The sequence below is a fragment of the Corvus moneduloides genome, chromosome 13 (genome assembly GCF_009650955.1).
Source record: "Corvus moneduloides isolate bCorMon1 chromosome 13, bCorMon1.pri, whole genome shotgun sequence".
Lineage (NCBI taxonomy): Eukaryota > Metazoa > Chordata > Aves > Passeriformes > Corvidae > Corvus > Corvus moneduloides.
This window is the reverse complement of record NC_045488.1, coordinates 5,602,426-5,626,503: the sequence shown is the minus strand read 5'-3', so window position 1 is coordinate 5,626,503 and position 24,078 is coordinate 5,602,426. Positions and strand designations below refer to the sequence as shown.

The 24,078-nt window shown below is 52.6% G+C and overlaps 1 protein-coding gene across 3 annotated transcripts in view; it reads right to left on the bottom strand.

Moving 5' to 3' along the window:
• Positions 1-3,870, bottom strand: part of NTRK3 (neurotrophic receptor tyrosine kinase 3) — a 219,078-nt gene extending 215,208 nt beyond the window's left edge. Inside the window, exon 1 of one of the 3 annotated variants that reach the window (XM_032122343.1) lies at positions 3,328-3,870. In XM_032122343.1, coding sequence (XP_031978234.1) covers positions 3,328-3,575 — 248 coding nt within the window. In that variant the 5' untranslated portion in view covers positions 3,576-3,870. The remainder of the gene's footprint in view (positions 1-3,327) is intronic. The other 2 variants (XM_032122344.1, XM_032122346.1) reach the window with 2 other exon arrangements.
• Between the last annotated feature and the right edge of the window lie 20,208 nt (positions 3,871-24,078).

Here is a 24,078-nt window from a genome sequence, read left to right as displayed (position 1 = left end):
GTCCAAGCTGGCTCTCTGGCTAGACAGGGCTGCTGGCAGCTCTTCAGAGGGATCTGTGTGCAGAGTCACATCTCCAGGGATGCCTCCCAAAATCGGGTAGCTGTCTGGGCATGCTGGGAAAGGGCAGAGGGACATCAGCCAACCTAACCTCCTCGTTCATCTCAGGGCAGGAACCTCCTGCCTTTCTCCTGCCTGACCATTGACCTGGCACCACCTGGATTTGCAAGAAGGTTGTGTGTCACTGTCCCCTCCAGCCCAGCCAGGGCAGGAACCACCCAGCCCTGACTTCTACCAAAAGGAGGATGTGTGGGAAGCCAGAAGCACCAGCAATTGAAGCAAAGGCCATTCCACTGAGGGGTGCAACAGGAGGCTCGATGGTGGGGCACCACCGTGAGGGCATCCACAGGGCTGGCCTGCCCCACCAGCCTCCTTCAGCAGCACTGCAGGCTGGGTGTCCCCTGTTCCTCTTCTGTTGTCCTCGCCTCACAGGGCCTCATCAGCCACTAAGAAGTGATATAACCCAAAGCTCCTGATGGCTCAGTCCCCAGCGCTGGGTTGGGCTGGGCTGGCTCTGAGGGGTCTTGCCCTGGCTCAAGGGGGTAAATGGACAAGCCCTCCAAATGGCTCAAATCGGTTTTTTCAGCCAGCTCTCTGAATGAGTGCTGGCAGTCTTTCATCAGCAACACTCAAGCCCTGATTTGGAAGCTGAGCTCTGTTTTGGACGTGAATAAGGCTGTGCCTGGTCGCAGGGTTGTTTCACCACCCCACACTCCATTTGCTTTTTCGCCAGCAACAAGATGGAGCAGCGACCACCACCTTCCCCAGGGCCTGTGGGGAGGTTCCAGCTGGGGCACTGCATCCCCCAGCCACAGGGACAGGATTGAGCCTCCCCTGCTCGCCTCCAGCCCAGTGGGAGAAGGTGCTTTTGCCCACTGGCTGCCCACAAGATGCCTAATGAGGCCAAGCCCCCGGTGAGCATGGCAAGCAGGGGGAAAACACTGATCCTCGCCCAGCTGAATCAGACTCACATGCCAGGAGTGATTCAGCGATGACCAGGCTGGGCTTCAAGGCACCCTCACCCCAACATCCATGATGTCAGGGCTGGCAAGGAGAGGCCTGACATCAGCCTGAAAGGGTGCAGGACCTGATGCCTCCCGCACAAGAGCGTGAAGGTGGTTCAGCCCTGGCTCCCGGCAGCGGCTCCTTTGCTGGGAAGCATCCCTGCCACACAAATCAACCCTCTGCTCCCATAAGCATCCACTACAAACCACTGCTGCCTTCCCAGTAAGCACAGACCCTTGTGGAAAGTTTTCATTTGTGCTCAGTCTCAGCCCCTGAGAGCATTTTGGAGTTCATGCCAGTCCTGTGCCTCAGCCCTCCCAAGCCCAAAAAGGGAGGCATGGGTCCAGCAGCGATGCAGAGGGTGAAGGAATGTGCTTTGCTCAGTGTGAAGCAGAGATGCCTACGAATTCCAGCAAAAACTGACACCTTTTTCTCCTTCCCCAACTCAAGAGAAGCTCCTTTCCAAAAAAAATACCCAGTATCTCTTTCTGGAGTTGTCCGTTTGGATTTTATTTTCCCCTCTCCTTTTTACGGACTGCTTATCAGCATTTCTCATTTTCAAAGCAGTAAAGACATTTTCTGGGCACAAAGCACTCGTGTAATACTACCTCTCACAGCAGTTCAGATGTCTGTGCGTCTGACAACGCACACTCGCTCACGCTGGTGGCTTCCAAACCTTCCCAGCCTTTCCTCCTGCTCCTCGGCCCCCAAAGGGTTAAAACTAAACCACAACAAACAGCGAGCACAGGGAAAAAACACGAGTTTCTCTGACTTCCCCAGCATCACCCTCATCCCTCCAGCATCACAGGGAAAACACTCCAGCACGACAATGCAGGATAAATATGGGGCAATTGGAAGGGGAGCGCTGCATTAGCTTCCCCATTTACTTTCCCCATTCCTGCTGCTTTTACGGAGGTCTGCTGGCAGGGGGAAGGCAGAGTTGGGGATTCAGGGTCAGTGACCTGCTGAAAACCTGCCTGAGCATCACATCAACCTGTAAGCAAGCGGGGAAAGCAGCTCCCATCATCTTTACCCAGCAAACGTGATGAGCAGAGCTGCGAAAGAGGCACTGCGATTACTCCATGGCTCTGCTGCAACTGCACTGTGACCAAATAAAACAGCCTCAGGAGGAGACCCAAAGCCCTCTCCCTCCATGCAACCGTGCCATCGAGGTGAAAAAAAAAAAAATAATAACCCTCCATTACTCATTTCAAACCTTGCTGCATTTAACTGCCAGAATAAAGGATTCCACCTCTTCTCTGCTCAACTCCCACTGGCAACTTGCTCTGGGGGCTACATTTCCCTAAATGCTCACATTTCAATTAGCATTAGAATAATGAAATGGCTCAGAGTTCATCTCACCCAAAAATGTACTGGAAAATAAAGAGCAGAGATTGGAAGCAGTGAGGAATTTTTTTTTTTTTTTTTTTTCACACACACACAGAGCATGATGGATTCAGGAGAAGGAAATATATTCCTTTCTCGACTCCACACTGATGAGATTAACATGGGCTTTGCTAACTGCCTCTCCAAACAAGGATAATGCAACTTCAAGTTGATTTTCCAGATAAACAAGCATGCAAACAAACGCAAAGTGCTCAACTAAAAATATCTCGCTGCTCCGATGCTTCTCCCCACCGCCACCACCCCGAACCTAAAACGCACAAATCCTATCGCGGCACCACGATGAGTTACAAAATTATAACAATGCAAATTAAATAAGCTACTTAAGGGACATCTCACTGTCCTGGTTTTTTTTCCTCCTCTTAAAAATGCAAAACCGCAGATCCCCAGATACACTCAGCCAGGGCAGGGAGTATTTTTCTGGTGTGAGGATGTAAAAATTAATGATATTTTAACCGGATCCAAAGTCTCAAGAAAGAAAAAACAGCTCAGAACTTGCTTTTCTTGCCCAATTTGGGTAAATATGTGGCGGTGTGTGGCTGTGGCGTCCCCGTTCCCCTTGCAGAAGCAAACAGTTAAAGGAAGCAGCAGCTTTAGCATCTTTGCCTGCTGCTCTCTCTCCTGCTAAGGAATCAGATCTCATTTACTTTATTCCTCTTAAGCCTTGGCCAAACTGTTGCTGGGCTTTTTATGGTTTTTTTGGGGGGGATGGGGTAAGGGAAAAGCCGGATCCGCATCCTCTGCCTGGGGAGTCGGGCTGAGCCCAGACAGCGCAGCGATGCCGGGGGCACCTGAGCTCCGCACGGGCAGCCCAGCCCGCACCCTGCCGCGGGAGGGGAGCCCGGGGGGAACCCCACTTACATGGAAGTGATGTTCCTTGAGATGTCCGTGATATTGATGCTCGTGTTGCCATTGCTGCTGCCTGAATCCTGCCCTTCCAAGAGAGGGAAGAGGTTCCCATCATCCGGCTTCTTGCAATTGATGTCTGTCTTGCTGCAAAGACAATTAGCAGGGCAAGCCAGCACCGAAAGCAGATAGTCTCCCCAAATGCTCCAGAGCAAAAATACCCTCCAGAAAGTGCACTTGGTAGGGCAAAGAGAGACATCCATCTCCGATTGCTGCTTCTAAAAAAGAGGAGGAGGAGGAAAGGGGGGATGGAGGGAGGGGAAGGGGGGGAAAGGGGGAAGGAAACAAAGACAGAGGGAGGAAAAAGAAAAAAAAAAAAAACAACAACAACAAAACCTCAAGCGATCAGATGCAAAAATCCTCCAGCAGATGAAATCATGCTGGCAGCTGGCTGGGAGAGGCTGTAATTCCCGCTAGGGCAGCGGCCGCGGCCGCGGGCGGGGATGGATGCATGCCGGCCCGGCCGCCCGCCGCTCCCGCAGCCGCTCCGGAGGATCGCAACGGGAGGCTGGGGAGGGAGGGAGGGGAGGGGAGGGAGGGAGAGAAGCAGCCGGGGAAATAAATAAATAACAAAAACGGTGCGAAAGTCACCAAGTCCCACCTACTGGGCAGAATTAAAATTGACACACCTGCAAAAAAAACAGACAGAGGGAGAGGAGGGGGCGATCTCCCCTTCCCATCGCTTCCCTCCCCCGGCCTGGCCAGCCCTGCTGCGGTGGGCACAAAAAGCAGGGGAGGAGGAGGAGGAAGAGGAGGAGGAAGGCTTGCAAAGAGAGCCGGGCTCCGCAATAAAAAGGATTCCCCACCCCCCTCCCTCTCCGCTTAAACCAGTGTAGGAGGAGGGGGGGAGAGAGGGGAAAAACCCCACGGCTGGAGCCCAGCTCAGCCCCGGGAGCGGAGGAAAAGTTGAAGCTGGGGTTAAATTTTTGGTGGGGGAGAGCAGAGGGGCTCTGGCTCGGCTCCTGCTTTCCCAAGCTCTTTTGGAGGACGATGCTGCCTTTCGCTTGGTTGTTGGGTGGGTTTCCCCCCCTCCTCCCCCAACCCGGACATAAGGGTGGAGAGGAAAGAGAGATTAAACTGAACTGGAAGAGAATAAAAGCCAGTGTGGATTACAGCAATTTAAATTTTTTTTTCTTCTTCTTCTTTGGAGGATCCTAGCGAGAGGCAGATCAGACGGCTGGGTGTGAAAAAAGCGACTGAAGAGCACCCAGGAAGGACTTTCAAGAAAAGATGCACCCCCCCCCAACCCCTAAAAAATGCATTGGGGACCCAGCTGGCTGCCGGGAAGCGCAGGCAGGAGCACCCAGGGTCGGGGCTCCCGTCCTCCCTCCCCTGGCTTCCCCTTCCCTCCTGCAGCAGATTCTGCAATCAGACATGCAAAAAAAAAAAAAAAAAAAAAAAAAAATCCTGAAAGAGGAAGACTGAAGTGTTGAAAAGGCTGAGCTCAGAGCGCCGAAATGGCATCAGGAGAGCAGTGAGTGCGAGCTGAACAGCAGAGCGAATTAAGATGCATGGTGCATTTTTGGCAAGCACAAACCCAAGCAGATCAGAGCTCTGCTTAATTTGCTCTGCTTTTCCACAGCGCTTTTCTGCATGCCTTTTTTTTTTTTTTTCCCCCTCTCCCCAATAGTTTCATGTCTCTGCTCCTCTGCACAGAGACAGCGATAAAGGGATGGTGCTGCAGGCAGGAGCACGGGCAAAGGGAGGAATTACAGGTGTAGGACTCCAAATATTTCAAGGGTCTACTTCTGCCAGGCACAGGGCTTTGCACAAGGAGGAGAGACAGCGCTGGCTGAGACAGCACCTTCAGACTCTGCTACACACCCAGAATCATCCTGCTCGAGGAGAGGCGACAGGATTTGGGGGTAAAGAGGGAAAAAACTTCACCACACTGAAGGGATTTGCAACTGGGATTCATGCACCCATGGCCCTCGGCAGGGAGCCTGTCCCAGTGGGACACGGGGAGGGCTTCTGCTTGGGCAAGTCCTCACCCACTGCTGCTCAGCCAGAAGCCCTGAGAATGGCAGTGATGTGCAAGGGGCTGCTCATTCTGGGGCATCATTCCTGCTCCCATGGGGTCTTCTGGGGTGCCAGGCAGTTTCACCAGGGTTCCTCCTGCCCGGGCTCCCCAGGGGAAGCAGGTGCATTGGGCTAAAGAAGAAATATCGAGGTGGGAGGGCTGTTTCTCCCTGAGCCCCACCTGCTTCTGAATTATGGAAATGAAGTACCTGGAGCAAAAGAGGTCACTGGAGTGCCTGGCACTGCAGGAAAAGTGGAGCACAGGGGAGAATTTTGTAGATTCCCATTCCCATGAGAAGCATCACCCATCCTCAGGCACCTATAGGGAAGCACCAGAGAGGAAAACACACAGGCATGTTTTGTACTCCCTGCCTCCCCCTGTATCAGAGAGATGCCATTCTTGTGGCTCAGCCCGGTGACCAGACTGCAGAAGTCATTGGGGGAGGGCACCATGTCATATATCCCTGCCCATGGGGAACACCAGGCACCCCACAATGCTCAGTCAGCACATGGGCTCATCCCCCAGCAGCACAGGGGATGGATGGGAATGTCACACTACGTCCAAAACCAGGGCCCAGGATGACACCAGGGCTTCCTTTGTGCTGGAGCTGGTGCTAGGTCACAGATTCTTCATGGAACTTGACATCAATCACACCATCACATATGAAACAGGTGTGAGGCCATCAGCCTTCCCTGGCATGTCACCACAGGGTCAGTCACGACTGGGGACACACCCACCTTGGGGACCCGCTGCAGTCCTGTAACACAGCAAGGCTCTTTTCTGGTAGATCAGCACTGGGACCTGGAGGAAGCCACTGTCACCTGGAGGTGCCAGGGTGGCACTGCTTGGCCAGGGCTGCACACATGAGCACCCTGTCCCTCTGTCCCCCATGGGGTCATCCCCTGGCCTGGAGCAGAGTACAGCTACTACCAAAGCACAAACCCAGTCAGAGAGGTTTTCAGGTTCCCTGCAATCCAGTTACCAGCTTTGTCCTCTGCTTGCAAAGCCAAGGTTTAACCCATGGAAAGTTGGGGGTGTCTCAGGTCGGCTCTCCTGGGTGTGGGGGACACAGGAGCCCACCCACCCCCATGACTTGCCCAACCCACTCTGCCACCTGGTGCCAGGCAGGCCCTGCTTCAGCAGCTGATGAGAAGGATTTGTGCCAAGCCACGTCTTCCTCTGCCACTAATAGATAAATCTGCTCTCACTGAGGAAATGTGGCCAGGCAAAGCAGGGGAATAGGAGGAGCAGGAGCATCCAGCTGGGTGCCCGAGGGCAGGTGGGAGACAGGCAGGAGAAAGAAACTGGGAGGAGTTGTTCATCCTTCCTGGTGCTGGCTGCCAGCAGGATTGACAGGTTCACTGGAGGAAGAGACTTCCGACAGCAAAGTCCCTGCCACAGAGGGCAGATGGGTCACCAGCCTTCACCCAGCACCAGAGCTGGTCCTGCTTCCCCTGCTCAAACCCAGCACCCCTCACCTCTGCATGGGCAGAGAGGAGATGATGCCCAGCAAGGGCAGCGCTACCACTTGCACAGCCAGACCCAAAAGAGGACGGGAGTAGCTGGGAGCTGCCCGTGATGGGAACACATCGTTCCTGCTTCCAACACTGCCTCCATCCCTCACTCCTGTCCCTGTGGAAGAGGGAGGCAGGAGCAGGGCATGAGTGATGGGGCTGTCAGAGTGTAGAGATGGTATCTCGAGCAGAGGCCTTGCTGTTATTGCTGTGAGGGATGCTGGCAAATTGCTCTTTCAAGAAGCATCTCCATGAAGAATGAAATCAGTGCTTCCTGTAAGAACTCTGCCCCACAGGGGCTCAGGGGCTGGGTTTCCTCTGGCCTTTGAGGGCCTCCAGAAATTCCATGGCATGCACTGGGTGAAAACTAAACACAAGTTCCCATCTGCCCCATCCCAGCTGCCCTCTGCACGGGGACACAAGTTGCTACAGAAACACTCATCCCAGACAAAAGAGTGGGGCAGGGAAGTGCCTGAGGAGCTCCTGACCACAGACAGAGGTGAAGGCAGCTGTTTGGTTTGTGGTTCTACTCTTCCCACCTGCAGAGCTGCCTTTAACCTCTCATTCTTGGGCTGGCCATCCCCTGGGGACAGCCTTTCTCCCCTCGTCACCCCATACCCCAGGCTGCCCAACGCACTGCTTGCCTCCTGAGGCCTGCAAACACCACAACCCCTGGAGGCATGACCAGAGGGAGATCCGTGGTCCCATATCTGCTCAGTCATCACAAGCGCTGACATCCACTCGAGCCTCTGATCTCCGTATCGATCCGGCAGGCCCGCGCTGAGGCTCGCGCCGCCCCGCTCCCTCTTACCAGAACAGCACTCCCGCTCACTGAAAATGATGAGCTGACATTTTCCTAGCCCCCCTCCCGTCCGGGAGGATCTGCAGATCTGCCGACAGCAGGACCACTTTGCACACCTCTGACAGGCAGCCAGCCCCGGGCGGGCAGAGCTGCTCCGGCAGCGGTGCCGGGCAGAGAGCAGGGTGTAAGCTCTGACGGGAGAGGCGGGGAAAAGGGGTTTATATGCTCTGCCTTGGGAATTTAGCTGCAGGTTCATGCGCCCCTTGGCAGAGAGACCCCAAAAGCTACACGTTGGAGAGGGTCCAGCTTGCAGAGTAAATGCCCAGGTGCTAGTGCCATCTTTCAGGGAGGGACATCAGGGTTGGTTTGAGCGCCCAGCATCCACCATGGCATCACTGAGATGGGCTGCAGGAGGAAAATATCAGCCCCTGCAGAGCCAGGAGGAGTTTGCCTCTCACCTGAGCCATGCAGGCACACCAGCATCAAAAGTGTTGCTCCCTGAAGCAGAGCTCCTTGTTCCCACCACCCTGGGAAGTGCTTGGAAGCATCTTTTGATCTGTTGTCTGTATTTCTTTGCAGGAGGACCCCTGTGGAACAGGGAAGGTTGTATCCCGCACTTGGGTCAGCATGGCCCTGGAACCTGCAGGAAGAGGAGCAGGAAGGGGGTCAAGGAGAGGTGTGTGGGACAATAATTTTTGGGCAGTGACTGCTGTGTGATGAAAGGTGAAGGTCTCAGCTCACTGGACGTCACTGGAGAGCAGCCTGTGGTAGTAGGCTTCAAGCTTGTGTTGACCTTGTCCATGCTGTGGACATGTGGAGACAAGGGTAGGATGAAGCCATTCCTGTCCATAAACTCCACAAGGCTGATAACAAACTGTAGGGACAAGCATATGACTGAGAACTGTTTGCTCAAATCATCAGGGATAAAAAATTCAGGTGAAAACATGTTCAAGTGAGGTCTAAAGAAACAGCCCTGTCACGAAGATAGCAAACATTGCTGTGCTTGCATTCAGTGCTGGGATCTGAACCAGTCTCCCACCTAGGCAGCTCCTGAATTAATGTACCTAGCCAGGGAAAAGGTCTGGTCATGGCTACAATGTCCAAGAGATGGTCCGGGGAAGATATCTGCAATTAAAAATTAAAAAAAAAAAAAAAAATACTGAAACAAAGGTCTTGGAAAGCCCAAGGAATAAGAAAAAGGATAACGTGGAGCAGATTATAGCTGCCATGAAGGAATCAAGGCAGCACTTTGATCTGGCTGTGATGCTCAGCAGGGCTGGTCCCTCACCAGCCGGAGGAAAGAGGAGTGTTCTGAGACCCGGGTGGGAAGCAGGGACCAGGCTGCAAAGCCTGAGGGCAGCTGCTGGGAGAGGAGCTGGGAGAGGAGCTGGGAAGGAGTCCCAGGAGGCACTCGAGATGGCCATGCTGCAGGCAGATAACGGGAATTACAGTCCCAGCATTGTTGCTCTGATGTCCTGCCATCTGCACCTCTCTCGGGGCATTTTACACGCTCAGAGCCACTCGATTGCGGGCACCAGTCAGGAAATTCCTGATATGAGCAGCCAGGACACGCAGTCAAAGACACAACCCTTGCCAGGACAAAGGAGCAGAGGCATCTGTCATGTTCTCCCCTGATTTTCCCCCAATCAAGCCTGTTCGTTCAAAAATCCCACATACCTGATTCAGTCTCTTAGAGGACGAGTGGAGTGTGTGGCACTGCAGTGAGGTCACAGAGTGCCTGGAATATCCCACACTGCAGGACCTTGGTGTAAGAAAAATTGCTCTTGATTTTAAAATCGATAAAAATCAATTGATTAATTAGGCCACAAGCCTTCAGCTTTTTTTCAAGCATGTTTTTAAAAACAACAGGCAGAGCTACGTCCATGCCAAGTCCCGTTCCCTTGCACTGTGAGGTTCCATCCGAGTACCCCAATCCTCCAGCCAGGCACCTGTACCCCTGGGAGCTTCCCTCAAGAACCACTGCCTGGTTCATGGAAACAGGCTGGTGCTGAGATGTTGGGGAGGAAACTGTACAAAAGGAGTCGTGTCCATGGCAAACACTTCATCAGAGAGGTAACAATGCTCATCTCGGGCCCCTACCAAGCCTCCAGGTTGAACCATGGCTCACTGGAGATTCGATTCCTCCTCGCCCTGAGCTCGTCCCTGCACATGGGCAGAGGAACACGCTCCATATCCCCATCCACCCTTGTGAGGAAGCTAAATTGCTTTAGAAAAAGCTCCCCAACCTGTTTATGCCTCCAAGTCTGTTACTGAACTTTCTTCTGGGGGGGGGTGGGGGGGGGGTTGTTGGGTGCCAAAGCAAGGTTAAGCAGAGAAGAAACTAATATAATACAAATTTTCATAAAATGATTTACCAAAATCTCTTTGTAGGGTGCTGCTCTCCCAAATAAATCTGGTGACGTTACTGTTATCTACAGCAGTGTAGGGAAGGCAGCTTTTACCTAGTATGTTCCCCAAGCATCAGGGGGATGAGGGACTTGCAGCTCCCACAGCAGACTGGGGAGACAGCTGTGGCCCCAAAGGGGCACCATTTTAAAATACTCTGCTACCTCTCTCATCCCAAGGATGAGCTGGGGCAACAGCTGCTTGAAATGGTCATTGGGTCCATCAGAGGATTCAGGAAATTCTGAATCACTTAAAATGGGTCCTCATCCCGTGACGGGTGTAAGTGAGACATCTGGTCCCACTCCCAACCCACCGTGCAGGGAGAAGTGACCACGCCAAACCCAAAGGAACCAGGACCCACAAATCCTGGCTTAGCCAGAAGCCCTGGGCTGAGCAAGCAGGATTCTGTCCCAGCTACCTCCCCTCACTCTGGAGAAAAGCAAGCAAATGTGGGCTGCTCTCCCTCGGCAGCTGGTGGCATCTGTGTTTTCCTACTTTGATGCCTCTCCAGCATCACCTGAAAGCTGGAGCTCCTGGAGCAGAAGGTGACAGGCTGGCAGCAGCCCCAGCAGCAGGACTGTGCCTCTGAGCCCTCCTCTCTGGGCGCTGCCACGCTTGTTTCTCGACATGGGCTTTGCAGAGTCGTTAACAATCCTGCTAATGCAGCATCTCATCTCTCCCTGCCCGGGGATGACAGCAGCTGGGGCTCAATGGCATAATTGTGTTTTGATCCCCTGTGCCAGCCTTCCTGGGCACACACTGGGAGCTGACACCACCTTATAGGAGAAGGCCTTGCTGTGGGAAAGACCTCTCATGAACTCTGCTCTCCTGCAGGGAAAGAGGGGCTTGAATGGGGGATCTACAGGAAAGCCCTTTATTGTTCCCACGGGACTGGGCTAAAGGGGTTAACCTGAGAGACCCCGGGGCACACAGGTGTTGGTGGGGACAGAGGGATGTTGTCCTCAAGATGGGGCATAAGGTCCCCACGTCACCACCCTAACACTGCTCTCCGCCCCCGTGAGCCACAAGGGGAACCGAGGGCAGGAGCCTGGTGTGTGAGCTGTGGCCATGTCCTGCCAAAGTGTCTGCAATAAACAGATCAATAATTAAGGGAGGATGTACATTAGCCTTTGAACACACTCCAGGTAGAGCTTATTTTAACCTTCCAAGGCAAGTGTGTGGGGTGAGCAACAGTGGGTGGCCTGCAGTGAGGCTGCAGGAGGATGAGGTGTGGATTACAGAGGAAAATGGAGGATCAAGAGGAGGAGGGCAGGCAAGTTGCAGGATTAGGGACATGTGTAGGAAGCAGCCAGCTGGGGGAACCATAGGGGGGCCAAGGAGAAGAGGGCTGCAGGCATTTGCAGCAGCACGCCAAATAATTACAATGATCTCTCGTGTCATTTTGGTTGGTGACAGGCACCAGCAAGGTCAAAGCAAGCAAATGCTGAAGGTCTCTGTGCTCATCTGGGACACAGTGCAGGCTGGGAAAGCAGAGGAGGACACCAGCAAGCCCTGAAGATGTCTGGGCACCTGTGTCATACTGTTCTCCACACTGGCACCTGAATCACCCCTGCTCTGACATTTCTAATGCCAGCAGGGAAAAGCCAAAGCCCAAGATCTCACAGTACAAATAAATCTTGGTTCTACTGGAAGGGGTAAGCGCCCACACCTTTCAGCCCAAGGCTGAGCAATTCTCAGCATTGAGCAATTCCCCCATCACCCCACCAGTCTGAAAAGAGGCCCTCCCCATCCTTACAGAGAAAGGTTGACATGATTTATGCCTACTGCACATCCAAGCTTGCTTGCCACAAGCTTGTGCATTTGGGCTAGTGCTGGAAACCACACAGGAGCATCAGCTAATGTGAAACACAACCCACCTTCTCAGCGGAATGGGGTGTCCAGAGCCCATCTTCCCATTCCCCCCTCCCCTGGCTCAGCACCCACTCCCCCTGCCAGGCAAGGCTGTGGTTTGTGATAGCCAAGCACATCAACAGTGGACCCAGAGCAGCCTTAACCAGAGCCCTGCCAGCCCTGCTCCTCCCAGGGAGGTGGGGAGGCTCTGGGAAAGCTCTGCAGAGGGGTCTAGACAGATCTCTGCCAGACAGAGCTGATTTGGTCCCATTTCTCCAACAACGGAGAGTTTCCCCCCCAGCAAAGAGCTTCAACAATGAATAACTCTCAGTGAAAACACTTGTGATGCAGTTCAGATGAGTAAAATAAATAAAAGTGGCTAATGACTGGTTAAATATTAAGGGATGGCTTTATTTTTGCAAATATACAGAACGTTGCACACAGCTGAAATCTGGAGATGGCCTCTACAGGTGAGATGACCAAGGAGACCTGAAATGATCCCAGGTTCTTCCCGGTGTTCTAATGAGGGGCATCTTCATGGAGACCTCTGCTTGCCACCAAGACAGAGGTGGGTCCAGCAGCCATGTCATGTGCAGATTATTCAAATGGAATTCCTATAATCAAACAGATAAGCTGAGCCTGCAGACCAGGCTGTGCTGGTCTGACCTGTCTGTGTACAGACCTGGCCGTGCTGAGCAGGCAGATTCAGCAGCAGTTGTTTCATCGTGCTACAGGGCTCCCCTCGCTCCCTCACCTCCTGCAGGGGTGTGTCAGAGCATCTCACCGAGTTAAGGTAAATATTTCCACCTATTGCTTATTAACACTGGCAAGAAGAGAGCTCCTTCTCTCACCGGTCCTGCCACAAGAGACACCACCACATCCCAATCAAAACAGCAGGAAAACAAGGTTTTGCATGGTCCAGTGTCCAAGTCCCATGGCTCAGACACTGGAGCCCCAGGCTGAGCAACCAGCAAACCTCCATGCAGGGAAAACACATGAAGAGTGCATGGTCACTTCACAGGCAGTTTGCATTGGGATGAAAAGACACATTTTGTTATGGAAAAATCCCTTCAGCACCATCAGCTTCTTTGCTTCATCCCCAAAATCCTGCCAGAGAGGGCTGATCCTAAACACAGCTCCCTTCAGAGTTACTGCAACTCTGAGGAAGCATTGTTCATGGTGCTAACTTTATTTTTTTGGTAAGAAGGGGTCCAAGGGGCAATGCAGCATCACACATGCATTAGCCTCATCTCTGGAGAAAACTACTGTCCTGCTCCCTTCCCTTCGCCTGCCATCTCTGGCTGGCCACTGCCACTGCCCAAGCAAGCAGAGGGATGCTGCTCAGCTAAAATCCCGGTTATTAGGAACTCGAAGGGAAAGGAATGAATGAGTGCCAAATGGCGAAGGATAAAATCAATATGGGGAGAGCTGTTATTTAAGCTTCTGAGCTCCGGGGTATTACAAACATTGGAGAGCAATGAAATAAAAATGATACATAAAGTGACAACATCATCATGTCTGTATAACTGACGCCCTTAGCAGCTGTTTGGTCTGAACAACAGAAGTAAATCCAAATCTGTGCCTGCTGCCCAGGGCTGTCTGGCATTCCTAAGGGGGCACTTCATGATCAGAGAGAGGGAGGAAATTACAGGGTATTTTTGCCAACCGGATCGTTTTTAACCTGCTTTGGCCACCATGCCCTGGAAGGCTGGAGGATCACACAGCCAACAACCAGTCCACTGCACACCAAAACTTCTGCAAGAGGCTGGGTCTTTCCTACAGGTGGAGGAGACCCCAAGGGACATCCCAGCAGCTTCAGGGCTACAGGGTGGCACTGAGGCCCTGGGTGAAGGAGCCAGCCTGCTGCCATGGCCAGGGTCTGCCCTTGCAGGACACATTCCCTTGGTCAGCCCTGAGTCAAACTGCACTGCACAGGCAATGCTGAGGACAGATCTTGCAAACCAGGAGCGAAAACACCGGGCTGGCATGCAAAGTGTCCTTTCTTTGCCTCCAAGGCTTCCTGACACCCTCTTATCACCCGTTAAATCTTCTCCACACCAACACAAAGCAGTAACGTTTGTTTCTCTCTACTGGTGGAAAAGCGAGATAAGTTTTATTCCAGCTTTCTATGCCTCTCCAGCATCTCCCCTCCTGTTGACCAGACCCTGGAAGCTTGTCAACCCTCCCAACGCTATCTTCAAGCTGTTCCTCACTGCCAGCCCCGCAGTGCATCCTCCTCCCTGGGGCTGCGTGGGTATCAGCGGTGCCACCGGTAGTGGGTCGATGTCACCAGTGTCGCGGTGCCCCGGGTCCCCCAGCAGCCGCTTGGGGCGAGGCGGGGCTGCGGGATGTCGCGGATGGAGCCTGAGCCACGAAACACAGCGCTGAGCGCTTTGGGAGGCAGGGGACAGCTCGGAGCTGAACGCGAGGGTTGCGGGAGGATGCGGCAGTGCCGGGATTCGCACTGCCACCTTAGGGAGCGCCGAAGAAATGCTTCACCTGAGAGCGGGAAGCCTTGGCACTCTCGCCTTGGCTTGAAGACCGAGCAGCTCCTGCGAGGCCAAGGCAGGGTTTAACCTCCCGGCAGCCTGGGGAGCTGCGGGGGGAGCGCTGTGTTAACCCCGCTCAGGGCTGCGCCTCCGGAGCTGCCGCTGCATTAACCCGGCTCTGGGAAAGCGCCGGCCCCGCTCCAGCGCGGGCAGGAAAAGGCTTTTAGCACAGCCCAGCCATTACTGCACCATCGTTATGGGTATGCTGGAGGGAGAGGAGCAGCCTCCAGCTCCCAGAGCACCATTTATCCTCCCGGAGCTGCTCAGGGATGCACTAACGGGACGTGCTGGTGCAAAGCGAGAGGGTACCAGAGCCAAACAAGGCATCAGAGCCGTGCCCGCTGGCCCCAGGGCAGGCGGGTGATCCCAGTGTCTGTCTGGGGCTGGGGTGGCCAAGCTGGATGGGGACAGGGAGGGGACAGAAATTCTTTCCTCCTTGCTCATCTCAGCACGCTGCTCCTAAACCTGGGAAAACCAAGTATTGGCCTCCAGCCCTTCTCTGCCCAAATTGCCTTTGGGTAAAATCCCCTGGGCTTGTTCCTTGGGCTTTGCCCATCTTCTCCCACCCCTGAAGCCCCTCCTGCAGCCCCGGGACGAGCTCACAGCTGCTCTGATCCATCCCACAGGGCTATGGTGTTCTCCTACCCTCCTGCTGCACCCAGCTGCCAAGCGGGAGAGATGGGGAAGGAAAAGGGGAATTTTTGGATGGTGAGCTTTCTGAAGGAGAACTGGGATCAGTGCTGCTTTGAGAGAGGAAAAGGGACAGCAGGAACAAAGCAGGAGGGGCAGGGATGCAGGGTGTGGAATGTTGACAGCGTCACACGGGATGGGATGGAATGGGATGGGATGGGATGGGATGGGTTCCAGTGCTGCAGAGACCTGCCCTCTGGAGCATCAGGGCTGCAGCAATGTCTTGGCAGGACAAGGAGCTGCTGACAACCACATCTGTGTGTTGGAGAGCAAACACAGGCCAGTGGAAGAGAAAGGTTCCAGCCAAACCTGAGAGCATTGCCAGCCTTCTGCTGCACCTGCTGCTTGCAAGCTTACCTGCTTTGGGACAGAGGTGGAAGGTCCCAGATACAGCCACAGACACTTCCAATGTCACAGGTTTCTCCCAGCCTCTCCAGAGTTCCTGGATTTTGATTCTTCCCACCTCCTCTCAAGTTCTCATGCACATCTCTCGCAGTGCTGCTCAGCTCCCACACCTGACCCCAGTTGAAGATGCAGCACAGAGCATCGCTGTGGTGGGTGGTTACACTGCACTTCGCCCACTGGAAGTGTTGGGAGTAGGGAAGAAGAAGAAGAAAGGAAAACTACATAGAAACAGAAAAACAGCCTCCAGGCTCTGCCTCCGTTTTTGTGAAACTGCAACTAAGTGGCAAAAAACTGAGGAAAGCAGGGGTTTTCCCATTCTGTTCTACTCAGGCTCAATTTCCAAAGTGGGGAGCACAACAGGTTGGGAGGGAAAGAAAAAGGCAGATCTCACCTCATAGACCTCCCAAAACCTTAACCCGGGAGCACTGGGAGCCGAGAGAAACTTGCCCAACTGAAGCCTCCCCGTAAGCAGCAGGTTAAGGCAGGTTTCCTTGGATACAGGGAGCACTCCAGCTGTTTAGCAAATGGCCAAGAGAAAACTCCAGCCTTGCTTTACAAAACAGGCAGAGATTGATGCCACCCTCTTCTGGCTGCTGGGAAGCTGGGAAGAGGATGCTCCAGGGCTGGAGGCAGAGCTGGGTGCTGATTGCAGTGGGAGGGGACAGCAGTGTGGAGAGGGTGCTGATGCCTGCTGGGCTGGGATGTAGGAAATATGGGACTGGGCTCTTGTCCTGCTCTGATTTTCACACTGGTCCCTTGCAAAGTGCCCACCTCTAGTGAGTGGATGAGGAAGGTCCAGCTTTAGCCCAGTGGATAATCCATCAGGACGATGAGCGAGGCTCCTTACGGATAATTCAGTGCCAAGGAGGGTGCAGCTGGAGATGCTGAGGGATGTTCCCATACCTGCACTCACATCCCAAGCTGTGTCCCATGAGCTGGCATGCAGCACCTGGCAGTCTGGTGAGCTGCCTGGCCAGGAGCTGTGTGCAAAGGAGACTCACCAGCAGTGTCCGCACCAGGGAGCTAGAAGGGGTTTTCCAAGTAACTAAGCAAGTAACTGGGGCTGGGAGAAACCTTGTGAAGAGACACAACATGCAGCTCTGTTCAACACTGAAAACGTGGATTGCAAGCAGCTCCCATGGGAAACACAAGATGGAAGAAAGAAACCCATGTATAAGGTAAGGGAGCAAACATTCTGTCCTTCAAAATCCCCCTATAAACCTGGCCTCCAAGTTCAGAAGATGTCAAGAGACACAGATCCAATGGGGAGTTGCTGAGACAGTGGTGAATCCTGGGAAAGGTCCTTCATGTCCCTGTGTATCTGTGGCAGCACAGCAGATCAAAAGGGGCTGGCTGGAAAAAGGAAAATGAAATTCAAGGAGTGTTCTCTTTATCTGATATGGCACTTTCTTCTGCTTTAAGCTGATTATTTTTTGGAGATGGCTAAACTGAGACAAGGACAATTCTTCATGAGAGATGAGACTGCCACTAGGACAACCATCCTAGAAATCGCTGAAGTGAAATTTGGCCGGCCTTCAAAACAAAGCCAATGTGGCTGCTTTAATTGCAGGGAGAGCATCTACTACTGTGCACGTCCCTGATAGATGCTCAATTAACACAGTCCAGCAATTCTTGGGATGGTGACAGAGAGCGCTGGTTGGGCTCCCTCAGTCATCTTTCAGTTCTGCTGCATCTTTGCCTTCGCTCCATCGAGTCATCGTTAGGAAAACGCTCGGAGATGACACCAGCAGCAACACAGGGGAGAGCAAAGCTTCCGTGTCAATGCACATGACTTGACAATGCAAATAGCTCGGGATGCACGGTGCATGGGTATATATTATTAAGCAGCAATAAATGAACAGATTTCCCGCACTTGCCTGGTGGGTATGGGAGGGAGGATTCAGAAAAGGCCTGGGGAACTGACAGCCTGGATCGCTCCCTTCTCAGCTTGTCTCTATCAAGTGGCTCATTTGCTCTAGGTATTTGAAATCGATTCAACTAATGTTCTTTATGCATTCACATATAATAAAATAGGGACAATTAAACCTAATAAAACTCACGTAGTTGTGTCCTACTTTCATTAGGCCTTCTTGTTCCTCTTACAGCCTCCCAAGATAGGCCAGGGCATACCTGATCGATTCAAATGGGGCAGGGTCAGCCAGCACAGCCCTGCTCTGTAAAGTTCCAGATGTCCAAAACCCCACAGAGGAGAAGGGACACACATCAAGCTCCTGTTCCCACATTGGCCTGGGATGGATAGCTTGGGCCAGCTGGGACAAGTTTTAAGAACATGTCTTCTCCATTACAGATGGGCCCAAGCTGAACCAATGTAGCTAAAAGGAAAGTAAATACTTGGCTGTACTGAAGTAATCTTGCAGCTCACCATGCCTCTGAGAACTGGATGGCACAGGGAAACCCCATAATCTCCTTTAGAAGTCTGGCCCTGATGCGAGCTGGCAATAAGATGCTCCCAGTACTGTCACTAAAGAAGCGAGAGAGGCCAAGTGTAGTCAACAGGCAAGGCCATGGAGAGACCCCATGAAGCTCTGGGTCATTCCACAGGTGCAAGTCCAAGGTGTTAGCAGCTGCAGTGGTGGGATGAAGGAACAGAGCCTTGGATGATCTCCTCTCAGGGTCCAGCCACCAGGCTGGAGCATCTCTCACCAACAGGGTCTGTTGTACACACAACGAAAGGACCACGGCCACATCAAGTTGAAAGCAGGTTTAAGGACCCGAGAAGTTAAAAAGAGAGCACTGCATTTCTCCCCCAGAACTGGATGAAGAGCGTGTGGTTATGAGCATGGCCATCAATGAACCACAAAGCCTTTTAGCATCCATTATTTGCAACTGCTGCTGAGCAAACAAATGTGACCACATCAGTCACCGGGCCCATCCCCAGATGAAAGCTGTTCACATCAGCCAATGCCTTTCCCCAGGAAAGAAGAGCTGACCCTGAGGGAGTGTGGTACAAACCCATCCCCCTTTCCCTTCTGTAGACTTGTCAGGAAGAGACAAAATGGGGTATCTCACCCCACCTTCCTCTATCATGCCCCCTTCAAAGGGGTCACCATGGTCCTTGAATGATCACCGTGGGCCACGACTTCCTCCCCATGCCAGCGGAGTAAGTCCCACAAATGGGCAGGTTTGGGGGATGTGCACATTCCCACCAGATTCCTGTTTGCAGCCAGCAGCATGGAACAACTGGGGACCCCAACGTGGGCACCAGTTCTTAGAGGTCTGTGTGAGGACCTTCTTTGCAGCCCAACATCACCTCTCTGATGTAGAGGAAGTCCAAGGCTGGGTGTCAGCCCAGCGGGGGTCAAAAAGGAGGCTCTCCTTGGCAGCCAGGGGAACTTGGCTGGCAGGAAGGACTGGTCTAACTGAGCAGATGCTGGGCTCTCTTGGCAGAGCAGACAGTGAAGAACCCTGCAGATGCCTCTTCCCAACCGCAGACCTGCCCTGGCTTCAGAGAGAAGGCTCATGCTTTGACAGACAGTGGAACTCCTGCACCCCTCCACTTGCTTGCCTGTTTATCCTCAGCCTGCCAGCTTAACAGGATGGTTTGTTTATTTATTTTCTTGGTCTTTCTTTCTTTTCTCCCCCTTCTCCTCCTGTCTCTTTTCCCTTTTGTCTTCTCTTTGTTTTGGTTTTTTTTTTCTATGAGTTGTGCCGCACTTCTTGGTAAAGCACTTTAATCCATTTTAATGCCCCAGTTCTGCTCCTCAGCGACAGCCTGGTGGTTACTCTAATGCGTCCCGCTCACCTCGGGGTTACTAATGAGGTCATGGCAAAGGCAATCTCCAAACTGAATAATTCACTAATCAGATGCTGCAGACTCCAGTGGTAAAATTTATTTCTGACACCTAAGCAGCAAATGGGTTTGTGGACACAGATGCGCGTGCCCGGGCCCCACGCATGCTGCTCTCTCTCTTCAGAGTTATTTTTGGTGAACTGGTGCTGTGCCATACATTTAATGATGGTTCTCACCACAAGGAAGACCATCTCAGCCCAAGCTCAAGGCAAGGCGGAACCGGTGTGATGGACAGGTGTGTTGGGCATCTCCATGGGTTGTCTGACTGAGTGTGACGAGACAAAGATCTGGGGACAAAGGCACTCTTGTGCCATTGCAGAGACCATCGGCTGCCAGTTTTCTCTTGGCCTTAGCCTTGCCCATCTGAAAACCTGGAGAGACTCACCATTGATTCAGCCACAAAGAGCTAAGGACTCTTGAGACTAAGGATTAGTTTTAGTCTTTTATGTCTTTATAGTTGGAAAATAGCAAAACCATGCATTGAATCGTGCCACCCAGCCTTTGGAGGGTTTGGTGCTGGCATTGCCAATCCCTGCTCCCTCTAGAACCAGTCTCCCAGATCTCCTGTCACCTCTGCCACTTTATATTATCCAAACAACATCACCTGAATTCCCTCTTTTCCCTTTTCTGTATTGAAAGCAATGTCCATCACCCCAAGCACCTTCAAGAGAGGAAATAGTAATAATTCAATTAATTAGAATTGCTAATAATAAAAGTCACAGGGTGTCATTAATAATAATTAACATTCCCTATCCCTAGAGGATGCAGTGGTCCGAGAAATTTTGTTTCTCCATTGCTAAGGCAGACAAGAGGTGGCTGGTGTTGTTACACAACTGATGGATCCCCGTCATGGGGTGTTTGTTGACAGAACCTCCCCTTTTCCTTGGACCAACACTGCCTCAGCAGACAGCCAGAGCTGGAAAACCCTGGGAGGCTCCATCAATGCCACAGAGGGGCTGTGTTCCCCTTGGAATTGCCACTTCTCTTCCTGATGGTTCTTCTGCAAGAGAGGGCGGGAAGGTCTGGAGCTGTTTGGGTGGCAAATGGATCTGTGGATGGGAATTGCAAGGGCTGGAGTGGGATCAGCTCAGGCTGAGGAGGATCTCACCAGGAATGGAAGGGCTCCACCTGTTCCAGCTGGACTTGGGCTGTGCTGGCGGGAAGAAAGGGCACAGAGCTCTTTCAGAGAAGAGCAGCTCCCTGTCAAAAGTACAAGCCGAGGCTGCTCTGAAATGGGGTGGTGAGGACACGGCGATGAAGATGGACGCATGGAGGGGCCCAACCAGGAGTCCAGCTGAAAGAGGAAAAACTGCTGGACCTGGCTGCAACAGTGCTGAAAGCTTTGTCCCAGCCAAAATGTTTCTTGGAAACAAGCTGTTTTCTACAACCAGGAAAGGTGAGAGGACACAAGGGAGAGGTTCTGCAGATGGAGCATCAGGGATATGGGATGCTGAAGTGTCCAGAAGGGAAAATATTTCAAGCAGAGAAAGGATTTGAAGCTCTGTTCCTCGGCCCTGAGCCATGCCCTGCACACCAGCCCAGCCCTCATCCCTCAGTGCCTGAAGATTTGCTTTTCCTCAGAAAAGAAACAAACAACAAAATCCAAGAGTGGTGCTGAAATCAGCTTTCTCGTTCTGTGGTAATTACCCAGCTAAGTGCTCGGCTGTGAGGGGCTGTACAAATGAGCTGTATGGTTTGGCACATCATCACTGTCCCAGAGATCCAGAAGACGATGTTAATGGCAAAGCCCATGAACATTGGCTGCAGAGGAGAGGCAGCTCAGTGGGAATCCCGGTCGCACAGCCAGGTGCTGAAATTTCATGTGCAAACTTTTTGGATAACCCATCCCCAGTGTGAAATGCTGCCTTGCTGGACTGAACGGTGATGAGTGCCATGCTGGCAGCACAGGGCATTCATGGGTCTAAAGGGAAGTGTAGGTCCTCCTCTGACTTGCAGGCTTAAGGGGAGGAAGAGCAGGTCCTGACAGAGCCGGAGCAGCTGCAGCTGGTGGGGTTCTGTCCCAGACACTCAGAGTCCTGGCCAGGGAAGAGCTGCTGGGTGGTCATGGAGCTCCCACCCCCCTGCTTGCAGGAGGGGTCGAGCAGAGGCAAATGAGCTCATCCTCACCAGAAGTCACCATTTGATGTCCGGCCGCTCCCCTGGGGTGCGGATCACATATGGCCCAAACGCAGAGCAAACCCTACGATGCAACATGAGCAGGGAGGGAAATTCCCTTGCTGCTTCCTTTTGGAAACACTCTCGTGCTGGCCTCTTCTTGCAGTGGTGTTTCAGCAATGCCTCATTTTATGGGCAGGGATGAGGAAGCAGTAAATCCAGGTTCCAGGCGAGTGGCTAACACAGCATGGAGCCAAAATGGCCCGGTGATGAAATGTCTCAGCACAAGCAATGACCCGACAAGGTGTCATCTTTTCTGAAAAAGGGTCCACAGCGAAGCAGTATGAGCCCCAATCTGGCTCTGGGAAGGAGGGAAGTGTGTGGGGGACAACAGCAAGAGCAAAATGAGGCAGGTAGGTACCACAAGCACAACAAGGTGGTGAAAGGGTAACCTCAAGCCTTGGAGAATCCAGGGGAAACAACCCTCACCAACTGGAGCAGGGTACCAGGGGCTGAGAGAGCCTCCTCTGTGTGCCAGGCACTGCCAAGCTCCCCGCCCAACTGCTGAGCAAGATTATGTGATAAATGATTGCATTAGTCCGGACAGCTTCTCATTTTCCTCCAATCTGGCCCGTCTGCCCTCTTCGCACGGGGCTCCTGATAGCATTTCTCCCTTCACTGACTTCATTTTTCCTCTTAGGTTGTCAAGCTGTCACAAGAGAGAAAGGAGAAGCATGGACAAGGCTGTTACTGTCTGTGCTCTGAGAAGGTCCTGTGCCTCTGCTGTCCCCGCCCTCCATGGCCCATCCTGGGCAGGTGCCTTCCCACCCTCTGCTCATCTTCCTTGGAGACATGCCTGGCACTGCAGATATCCCCATTTCAGCTCAGGAGACAGTGGTTCCATCTGTCCCTGACCATGCCGAGGATGTCATGGAGTTTTGTAGAAATTAAGGCTAGAAGTGGTTTTGCAGGCACTCTCTGGCTAAAGACTTATGCACTGATAACAGTTTTGGGGGAAAAGGCTCATGGCTTCTGTGTTGGGGTGCACAGATGATGCTTAAGAGCCCTTCTGAACAAAGCAGATGCTCCTGTCTTGGTTGATTGTTGATGGAGGGAACAAAACTTGCAGTGGGAACCAAGCCAAGCTTGTTCTGGTACATCTCTCTTTTTTTTCTGTACAGCCTGCCTCACGTTTCTGCTGTGAAGACGAAATGGGAAGGTTGGGGGAAAATTAGTTTTCATCAGAGTCTGCTGTGTAATGTTCAGCTTGGCATCCAGGCAGCCGCCCCTCCTGGCACTGGGCAGCCCTGTGGAGATGGTGTCCCCAACAAAACTACAGCTCCAGGGTCCTCGGATCAAGACCAGGGATACTGGTGGGGTGAAACATCCCCATCACCTGTCATATCTCCAATTCCTCCTAAGGCTCAGGGAGATGCTGGAGGAGGAGATGGGTTAGCTTGAGGCTTGACTTGATTTTGAGCAGAGACACGGCCAGAGCTGAGCACTTGGGTCTCTCCTGGGCCCTTCAGATTAAATAGCTAATGATCCAGACAATATTTTAACCCTGACCCCACACATGTAGGTTTTTGAAAAAGCCATGTTTTGAACTTTGCTTCCAAAGAGAACCTTGTGCCCCTGCAGCAGCACTGTCGGTCAGTACATGCTAAACACCAGTGTCTTCAAGTCCAAGTATCTCCCAGGTGGAGATCACAACAGCATGTGGAATAGGACTCTTCCTTCCTAACCCCAACTCTCTGAGAGATGTTCAGCAGCTCCCCTGTGCACTGCATCCCTGTTTCTCCATTTGCCAAAATGCCATGATAACAATATTTGCACCCTGTGCATCTGCTCGATAGTATGCTGTGAAATCCTTGTGTGGAAGATGTCCCATAGCTCCAATCCTCTCACCTGAGCAAAACAGCAATGGTGCTGGTACCTGCAGCATTTATAGCATGTTTCTCTTCTTCAAAACACTTTGCAAATATGAAATAACTATCCTAACCCCCTGTGAGGGAGCTGGGGAAGCCTAATTATTGGTAACAATCACCCCTCATTTTCATTTAGCACAGAGAGAGGAGAGACTTTCATGTCTTGTTCTCCCCCACCACCCCTAGACAGCATTCCTTCCCACTGATATGAGGGTTAACAGCCATTTGTAATCATGTTAGAGAGGTTTAATTCCAAGGAGGCTCATTCCCTGGACTCACTCCCCTCCCCTGCATCGCAATGAGCAGATCAAACAGCACCAGTTCCGATTTGGAGATAGATCTGGGACAAGGGGAGCACATCCATGGGCTGGGAGCACGGTGGAAACTGCGACCAGCATCCTGCTCCAGTGGAAATCTTTGCAAATGTCATTAAGGAAGGGCTGAATTAAGCTATCGGGTACCAGTGAGCAAAGGCACGGCTGCAGGCAGGGCTGCACTGCCAAGTGATGGGGCAGTTGGGGGACCTGGGATGTTATCACTTTGATACTGCTCCATGGAAAGTGCTGAGCTCAGTAAACACAGGGGATTTTGGCTTTCCAACTCCAAAGGGAAAGC